This window comes from Oncorhynchus masou, chromosome 28, assembly GCF_036934945.1.
Source record: "Oncorhynchus masou masou isolate Uvic2021 chromosome 28, UVic_Omas_1.1, whole genome shotgun sequence".
Taxonomy (NCBI): domain Eukaryota; kingdom Metazoa; phylum Chordata; class Actinopteri; order Salmoniformes; family Salmonidae; genus Oncorhynchus; species Oncorhynchus masou.
In genome coordinates, this window is record NC_088239.1 from 74130351 (window position 1) to 74140146 (window position 9796).

The following is a 9796-nucleotide window of genomic DNA, read 5'->3' on the forward strand; positions in this document are numbered from 1 at the left end:
CCCCTTTTTCCCCCACTCCTATCGATCTGATTTCATTGGTCCTTAACTCGCAAAAAAGACAATTGATTCAGGATATATGAGAAAGCTCAGAGTTTGCCTACCCCAGAGAAGGTTCGTTTTAGAGGATTTGTTGCCTTGGAAATGTACACTGAAAAAAAATAAACACACAACATGTAAAGTGTTTGTCCCATGTTTCATGATGAAATAAAAAAAAAATCTCAATAATGTTTCAAATGCTAAAAAAAGCGTATTTTCTCATTTTGTGCTCACATTTGTTTACATCGCTGTTAGTGAGCATTTTTCCTTTGCCAAGGTGATCCATCCACCTGATGTAACGGTTTTCTTACAGTGAAGGAGAGGCGGACCAAAACTCAGCGTGGTTTCTATTCATGGTTCTTTAATGAATTAAACTATACATGAATAGACTAACAAAAACCGCGACACCCTAAACCAACCCTATCTGTTGCAAACACAGAGACATGAACAATCACCCACAAAACCCAACACCAAACAGGCTACCTAAATATGGTTCCCAATCAGAGACAATGACTAACACCTGCCTCTGATTGAGAACCATATCAGGCCAAACATAGAAATAGACAAACGAGACATGTAACATAGAATGCCCACTCAGATCACACCCTGACCAAACAAAACATAAAAACATACCAAGCAAACTATGGTCAGGGTGTGACACCTGACAGGTGTGGCATATCAAGAAGCTGATTAAATAGCATGGTCATTACACAGGGGCACATTGTACTGGGGACAATAAAAAGCCTCTAAAATGTGCAGTTGTGTCACAATATAATGCCACAGATGCCTCAAGTTTTGAGGGAGTGTGCAATTGGCATGCTGACTGCAGCAATGTCCACCAGAGCTGTTGCTCGATAATTGAATCTTAATTTTTCAACCATAAGGTGCCTCGAACATCCTTTTAGAGAATTTGTAGCCACGCTGGGAGGGAGGCTGACAAGTATTTGCATATAATAATGCCTTTTTGTGGGGACAAACTCATTCTGATTGGCTGGGCCTGGCTGCAAGTGGGTGAGCCCTCCAAGGCCCACCCAATGGATGCACCCCTGTACAGTCATGTGAAATCCATAGATTAGGGACTAATTAATTAATTTCAATTGGCCTATATATGGACTGTAACTCAGTAAATTCTTTGAATATGCGTTTATATTGTTCTTCCGAGTGGTGCAGCAGTCTGAAGCACTGCATCTCAGTGCAAGAGGCGTCACTACAGTCCCTGGTTTGAATCCAGGCTGTGTCACATTCGGCCATGATTGGGAGTCCCATAGAAAGACACACAATTGTAAAAATGATGTAACGTTGCAATTATACATTCATGCAGGAGGAAATACAATGATTGCACTAGTGCATATGTGTGAAAGTGGTCTGCACACAGCATATTATCCCCGGAGATGTCAAACTCAGGGAAAATGTCCACCATATGATGTCACAGTGATGTCATAATGAGTGGGAGAATAAAACACCTGCATCAGAGACAGCGCAAAGGTTTTCATACTCTGCCACATCCTGAAGAGTTACAATGTCTACCATTTGAAACTGGAATCTACATTGAATTTACAACACGTACAGTTTTTCTTATGAATACATGAGCTTACTAGTACTAAATATACTGTATTTCAAACATAGAAGTGGATTAATTGGTTAATAGGCCTATGTGGCTCTGGTGATTTGTTGTCTGTCATGGTGGGTGTGGCTTCCCATGGCACCACATTACATCACAATTGTGATGTCATAAATGATTGTATTCTGGTATGATGACAGCCTAAAAGGTTTGCCATAGCGTTACTGTCATATTACAGCAACACTTACAAGTTCAATTCAGGGTCAAAATCATTGCTATATTTTGGATGGTTATTTTGGTGGTAAGTAGTTGTGACCACTTGTGATTTAGTGTGAAAAGGCCTACTTTGTGGCACAATTTAATTTAGATGATTTCAATAATATAATCATATTTTTAAGCCATATTGTATCTTTTTCAGGATTACTGTAATTGAAGGAACTATGGGAAAGTTCACCTTTCCAAGGCTCATCATAAGAATGGTTAGAATATCTTTTCTCTCACCACCCTCATAGTCAAAACTCCAGTGATTTAAAATCATCACTTTGACATATAGGCCTATGAGCTTTTCTAAGATTGAAAATAACAAGCTTGTACCATGATATGCAGTCAGAAATGAGGTTGTTTGTCATCATTTTCATTTCTAGCCATGGGCAAATCGGTCTGCAAAGGATGATTTCTGCACAGGAACTACTGAACTCCACGGGCCCAGAACACACCAGCCTCACAACTCCTCACAACTCCCCAGCCTTAATGTAAGTCCCATCTGCAGGCTAAATCTACGACCCACTAAAGTGGTCCAGACTAATCATGTATGGCCAATCAGTGTAAACTTTGTACAAACCATGGCTTGATCTAGTGTCAACATTATACCTTATTGATATTCTATATCAACGAAATACAATGGAAGGCACATAATAATCCAATGAGTAACATAAAATAGACCATGTTCTTTTCGCAAAATCCCTACTGCCCCAAAGGTGTGTAGGAAGGACAAGGAGAACACCGATTCAATCCAGAAGAAGAGGAAAAAGAAGAGGCTAAATGAGAAGGGAACCCAGGTTGAACTAGGCATGCGGGAGGATATCCATGACCTTGACCTCGCCCATTGGAGATTGGCTAGAGAGACATGGAGAACTGAGCGAGGAAACATGAGGGAGATTAAGGCGCTGTATGGAGAAATATTTAGGCTGCACCAACTCTTGGAGGAGGTAACAAGAGCCGTTTTCTTTAATCAGACTTTCATATAAATAGATATACTGTAGTTGCTTTAGATGTTCCCAATCCTGATACACAGAAATGAGATCTCAATAGGTAGAATAGTGAAATAAGAAGGCAAGAAAAAGAACTGCACACTGGTAGTATTCTGAGGAAGGTCTGCATTCTTAGAATAAAGTTGAAAAGGAATGGAAGAATTTCTGAATTGGAATGATTCCAAAAGTGTGGACCTTCCCATTTTCCTAATAGGCTAATATACAGTAATAAAACGTGTTTTCTCTATGATATTTATTACCTATACACCTGTAATTGTTTTAAGATAGTAATAACAATAACCATCAAGCTATTAAGTAATAAAAGTGTGTCTGTCATCATACAGATTGGGGTGGATAAAGGGGTGATCAAGCAGCGCTCCACCTCCTCCATTATTTGTCCCGTCTCCCCGACACTGCCAGCTTTCCCCAGGTACAACCACCACAGGTACCTCGCCAACAGCCAATCGGAGCCTGACCAGCATGCTGCCGGCACCCAGAAGGACCCACCTAAGAAACACTCAATCTTTCCCCCTCTGGACACACAGAGCTGCAGCTCCCCTGATAAATGGCCTCATTCTCCGTCCAAGACGTCACACCCACACGCTTCACACAGATTTGCTGTCCCATCCCACCTCCTGGCTTCCGGCCCTCCTGCCCGGATGAGACAGACCCATCCGCAGGTCCACCCCAGGTCCCCATTGACTGGCCAGGCAAAGGTCAAGGATGAGGTTAAGAGGCCAGAGACTGCATCGTCTGAGGAATTGTCTGAGGAAGTTCAACGGAGAGGAGCAGAAATTGCAAGCATGTATAAAGCACAGCTGAAAGAGAGGATGGCCCAAAAGAGAAAGGAAGAGATTCTGAAGAAAATGGCAAACAGCGATGACAAGAACGATGACACTGAGGCCTCCTGCTCCTCTGCAGTAAAACGATCTAATACCCCTGCCACAGCCCCCGAGCGCCCGGCCAGCCCAGAGGCCACGCCAGTGAGGAGAGAGAACACTCAGGGGGACACCGAGCAGGACCTGGCAGAGGTTGTGAATGTGCTCAAGAGACAATCATCTGATCTATACCTGCCTGACGACGTTTCTGAGGAGTCACTCACATGGAAATCCATTTACGAGGAGCTGTGCCCGCTCGCTCACAGAGTGAACACAGAAGCTGACTACATCAAGGCGCTCCGCGTCATCACTGAGAATGATGTGACTCCCTCGTGCTCGTCTGAGGATGATGTGTATCAGAGTGTGAGTGAGGACACAAGTCAGGAGGAGAGTAGTGAAAGTGAGGAGAGCATGAGTGGACAACAGCAGAGATGTCTACACAGGGATCCTTATGGTAAGAGGGACAGGAAGGAGATTGATAGTGGTAAAATGGAAGGGACATTTGCAACCGCCAATGCAATGTCTATGATGGCGAGCCGAGGGATAGAAGAACTTAATGCCATGAGCTACGCAGACAGGATCAAATATTTCAAGTATGAGGCTAAGAGAAATGAAGAGATGATGAAGATTGAAAGGAGGAAGGAAAAAGCCAGGGACGAAGAGCTCAAAAAGTGGGAAAAGAGACAGAAGAAATTGAATGAGGAGGAAAGGAAAAGGACAGAAAATATGGAAAAAAACAAGTTAGAGGAGCAGAGGAAACGGGAGAAGGCAGAGATGAAACTAAAGATTGAACATGAGAAAAAGAGACAAGAGCAAGAAAAAAAGAGAGAGAAAAAAGAGAGAAAGCAGCAGGAGATGCAACAGAAGGCCCGTGCAAAAGAAGAGAAAAAGAGGGCAGAGGAAGAGAAAAAGATGGAGAAACAGAGGATGGAGGAGGAGAGGAACAGGGAAAAGGAGAGAATGAAGGTGTTGGAGATGCAGCAAAAGGCACGAGAGAAAGAAGAGAAGAGGAGGAAAGAGGAACAGAAAAGGAGATTGAAGATACAGCAGGAACAAGAGAAGGAGGAACAGAAAAGGCAGACAAGGATACGGGACGAGGATAAGAAGAGAGCAGAGCTTCAAAGAATAAAAGCTCACGAGGCCAGGTTCAAGATGGAGATGGAGAAACTGTATGAGAGAGAAGAGAGGAATGCACAGATTGAAAGAGAAAAGAGGCGTGCGCTGTGTCAGAATAAAGGACAGACACAGAGAGCAAAACAGGTGGTGGCATACGAGGTCACAGCGTCTACATCTGACGCCTCTGTGCGGAGGGAAGAGAGGGAGCAGCGTCCAGAGACCGCTCACGCACAGTCTGCAAAGAGGAGAACAAGGAAGAAGCAGAAGAAAGCGGCGGACGAGGCATCGACAACTTTTCAGTAGATGACAAAAGAAAGGGAGCAGACAAAAGAAGAAATGTACAAGTCAATGCTCCTAGGTATGTTGATAGATGGAAATAAACAACAACAAGTTTTTTTTTTAAGAGTAAAACGAGGAAATTATAAGGAAGCCAGGCCCGAGGGTGAAGAGGAGAAAACATGAGAGAGGAGGAAGAGAGACCAGAGTGGTTTATCAGGAGAGAAGTAGGAGATATAGAATTCAAGTTCTGATGGACAGAATCAAGAATGACCATGGGATAAAAGGTCAAGTTAAAGTTGCTTTGGTTTCCTTTTGTCCTCTTTCTAAGCCTGTTCAAGTCTGAGATGGATGAAAAGAGCAGCCAAAGAAACAGATCTGTTGAAGCATCAATTGGAAAGGATGGGAGGGTTGGAGGAGGAGCACAGCTGGATGACTACATTAGGTAAGTGTTTACTATCAAAGCCTGTTCTCTGTAGACAACTGTATTAGTGTTGATAGAAGTGCATTTATGCAACGTCTTTCAACTACACTTCAACACCACAATTCCTGATCTCATGTGATTATTCACCTCAAGTGGGCTTTCAGATGTTTTTTTCCTGAAACAGATTGTGGCATATGAGGTCTCTTTATCTGTTGAAGCATCAATAGAAAAGGATGAAAGGGAGGGAGGCAGGAAGAGGAAAACACAAAAGAGCAGATGAGGTAAGTGCTTGGGCTTGTGATGAGAGGATAGGGGCTCCAGAACTGGGGTTCATGATTGAACATTTTCAGACTAATGTATTACTGTGAATCCCATTCGTTCAATGACTGTTCGACTAATTCCTGACGGGATAATTGTTTTACAGGAGCACTCCATGTTCTGCTTCCATGTGGATTGACAGCATTGCTTTCATGTGCTGCTGGAGGACACCATGGAGGAAGAGGGATAGGGTCTATGATAGGCAGTTTGCCATGGCCCTAAATGGGCCTTTGGATGTTAATTCTTCATGCTTTATATCATACAACTTTACAATAAAAATGAATTGTAAGCATCCTCCTCTTCTGTTTGAGTGTGATCAGTGCAGTAGTAGTAAGATTGGTGTAAACCCAAGGAATATTCTGGCAGTAGTGTTCAGTTGGTATAAAATAGTGTGATAAGAAATTATCAGCATCTTATGAAAACAATATGGAGATAGAAATATCAAAAGTGTTACATTTACTTAGTAATAGCAATTTTTCCCCTCATAGAGAACAATGTCCTTGTTGTGCGCACCCACACCCACAGAGAGTTAGTCATGATTTCCCTGAGTCATCAGACTCTGGTGAAGGTTTCTTTGCATCTTGAGCAGTCTGTGTTGTATCCTTGCCGGACTCATCTATAACAATCTCGAAGGCCGCCTCTTCTTCTACCCTCTTCACTTTCTCCCCTTTCGCTGCAAGGATTTCCTCAATGTTCCTGTAGGGAAAAATAACCAACATGAATAATAAAAAAATAATGATTCAGGAATAATACTCATCTTAAGGAGGCTACACACTTCATGCAAACAGAGCAAAGGAGCATCATATATAGTTTGTTCCAAATCTCAAGTACCTACAACTGTGTGAGAAAATGATGCTGCATTTGCGTGAAGTGTGTAGGGCCCTTTAGTCCACACAAACGTTACAACCTATTAATACGGGATTCACTTATGATTCACTATGACTGCAGTTCCATTTCTCTTCTGTGCATATCACTATCAATCGGGATAATACATATCCTTGTAACACAGTCATGGCCAAAGGTTTTGAGAATGACACAAATATTAATTTCCACAAAGTTTGCTGCTTCAGTGTCTTTAGATATTTTTGTCAGATGTTACTATGGAATACTGAAGTATAATTACAAGCATTTCATAAGTGTCAAATACTTTTATTGACAATTACATGAAGTTGATGCAATGAGTCAATATTTGCAGTGTTAACCCTTATTTTTCAAGACCTCTGCAATCAGCCCTGGCATGCTGTCAATTAACTTCTGGGCCACATCCTGAATGATGGCAGCCCATTCTTGCATAATCAATGCTCAGAGTTTGTCAGAATTTGTGTTTTTTCCTCTTGAGGATTGACCACAAGTTCTAAATGGGATTAAAGTCTGGGGAGTTTCCTGGCCATGGACCCAAAATATCGATGTGTTGTTCCCCGAGCCACTTATCACTTTTACCTTATGGCAAGGTGCTCCATTATGCTGGAAAAGGCATTGGTCGTCAGCAAACTGTTCCTAGATGGTTGGGAGAAGTTGCTCTCGGAGGATGTGTTGGTACCATTCTTTATTTATGGCTGTGCTCTTAGGCAAAATTGTGAGTGAGCCCACTCCCTTGGCTGAGAAGCAACCCCACACATGAATGGTCTCAGGATGCTTTAGTGTTGGCATGACACAGGACTGATGGTAGCGCTCACCTTGTCTTCTCCGGACAAGCTTTTTTCCGTATTCCCCAAACAATCGGAAAGGGGATTGATCAGAGAAAATGACTTTACCCCAGTTCTCAGCAGTCCACTTCCTGTACCTTTGAAGAATATTAGTCTGTCCCTGATGTTTTTCCTGGAGAGAAGTGGCTTCTTTGCTGCCCTCCTTGACACCAGGCCATCCTCCAAAAGTCTTTGCTTCACTGTGCGTGCAGATACACGCACACCTGCCTTCTGCCATTCCTGAGCAAGCTCTGTACTGGTGGTGTCCCGATCCCACAGCTGAATCAACTTTAGGAGACGGTCCAGGGCTTGCTGGACTTTCTCTGGGGACCCTGAAGCCTTCTTCACAACAATTGAACTGCTCTCCTTGAAGTTCTTGATGATCCGATAAATGGTTGATCTTACTGGCAGCAATATCCTTGCCTGTGAAGCCCTTTTTGTGCAAAGCAATGATGACAGCACGTGTTTCCTTGCAGGTAACCATGGTCAACAAAGGAAGAACAATGATTCCAAGCACCACCCTCCTTTTGAAGCTTCCAGTCTGTTATTCGAACTCAATCAGCACGACAGAGTGATCGCCAGCCTTGTCCTCGTCAACACTCCCACCCGTGTTAATGAGAGCATCACTGACATGTCAACTGGTCCATTTGTGGCAGGGCTGAAATGCAGTGGAAATGTTTTTGGGTGATTCAGTTCATTTGCATGGCAAAGAGGGACTTTGCAATTCATCTGATCACTCTTCATAACATTCTGGAGTATATGCAAATTGCCATCATACAAACTGAGGCAGCAGACTCCGTGAAAAATAATGTGTCATTCTCAAAACCTTTGGCCACAACTGTAGAATACATGCATGTAAAATGTTCAGACCAATATTAACTTGGCTAACAACCTCTTTCCCTTCAGATCAGAGAACCAACCCAAGTTGTCAGCAATAATGTGATGTTTTTCACATCCTGGGCAGGTCACTAGGACAACACCTTTATGATAGGCTACCGTGGATATCCTCTTTGTTGACCTGGTTGAGCATACCTGCATACAGATCATTTACAGTCAAATAATGATACAGTTCATTAGAAGAGTCTGGGTGAATCTGAACTTTATAAAACTATCCATATAATCGTATTCATTATTATCTAAAAGGCTAAACTGATCTTTTCAGTTTGCTGCAGCAAGAGACAGAAACAAGCTGCAAATAAACACTCAACCTGGACAGTTTGAACTCAATCTCTTCATTCAAAGACTCAATCATGGACATTCTTACTGACAGTTGTGGCTGCTTTGCGTGATGTATTGTTATTGCCATGTGTGTTTTGTCATATATATATATATATATATATATTGTAATGACACAGGCAGGGAGCAGGTCTCGAACAATTGACCTTCTAACCCGAAGTCCAGCACGCTCGTGCGGCAGAGTCGATTTCCGCGCTTAAAAACCCAGGGTCGTTACAATATATAGAAATACATAAATAAATATAGGACAAAACCCACATCACAATGACAATACATGGACATTTTCATATATATATATTATATATATTTTTTTATCCCAGCAGAAGGTATTTTGCCTTTTGGTAGGCTGTCATTGTAAATAAGAAAGTGTTCTTAACTGACTTGCCTAGTTAAATAAAAATAAATACAAAATAAAAAGCCATCACACTCCTACTCTGAGATGTTTTGTGGATAGGGGCCCTGAGTACCAGTGTTTTGATCACATCACCAACCAAATCTTGATTGCCAAATCATACTACGACTGTCACTGTCGAAACATGATGTAAAAAATAACTTATCTTCCATTTAAAATATCATCCATTACCTTGCATGTGTAAACCAAGTGGTAATGCGTTGAATGAATCTTCCCAATAGAATCGCTGCAGACGTGTGTTGTGGTAGAGAATTGGTTATGTAGAGGTACGTCTCTTCGATACTGCCAGAAAGCAACTGGCAAAATCGGACCACTGCTGTGTCTTGACTGTGAAGAGGACCATTGACTTGTCCCTGATGCAAGCGGTTGTACGTGCAGTAGTCTTGTCCTTGATAACTGAGTCCATGATCTCGACAAAGTATAACTTGTATGCCAAAATATAAGATTCGTAACCCGGATCACATTCTGTTGAAACATTGAGGAAAATTGCTACGAAAATATTTAAAATTCGGTACCGTCAAGCGTGTTGTCCTCAAAGTGATTGCGACTCAATCTAATGATGCGTAAGAAAATGGTTGATTGGTTTTGAATAGAAGCCAATCGT

The 9796-nt window shown here is 42.2% G+C and overlaps 2 protein-coding genes across 5 annotated transcripts; one reads left to right on the plus strand and one right to left on the minus strand.

Annotated features, from left to right (window-relative positions):
* Window positions 1-371: 371 nt before the first annotated feature.
* Window positions 372-9777, minus strand: dnlz (DNL-type zinc finger). 2 transcript variants are annotated; one of them, XM_064943280.1, is made up of 3 exons: window positions 9364-9777; window positions 8437-8576; window positions 372-6555 (listed from the first exon to the last, which is right to left on the minus strand). In XM_064943280.1, exons 1-3 carry the CDS (start codon window positions 9667-9669, stop codon window positions 6393-6395), a joined length of 609 nt encoding a protein of 202 aa, XP_064799352.1. In that variant the 5' UTR covers window positions 9670-9777; the 3' UTR covers window positions 372-6392. The 2 variants fall into 2 exon arrangements, 1 of the variants encoding a protein (XP_064799352.1); XR_010452129.1 differs by lacking the exon at window positions 8437-8576 and having other exon boundaries at window positions 6441-6555; window positions 9364-9489.
* On the plus strand, window positions 2668-6151 carry LOC135518251 (golgin subfamily A member 6-like protein 22). 3 transcript variants are annotated; one of them, XR_010452128.1, is made up of 3 exons: window positions 2668-2805; window positions 3192-5822; window positions 5966-6151. XR_010452128.1 is itself a non-coding variant. In XM_064943271.1 (2 exons), exons 1-2 carry the CDS (start codon window positions 2668-2670, stop codon window positions 5142-5144), a joined length of 2091 nt encoding a protein of 696 aa, XP_064799343.1. In that variant the 3' UTR covers window positions 5145-6151. The 3 variants fall into 3 exon arrangements, 1 of the variants encoding a protein (XP_064799343.1); XR_010452127.1 differs by having other exon boundaries at window positions 3192-5199; window positions 5449-6151; XM_064943271.1 differs by having other exon boundaries at window positions 3192-6151.
* Window positions 9778-9796: the final 19 nt, after the last annotated feature.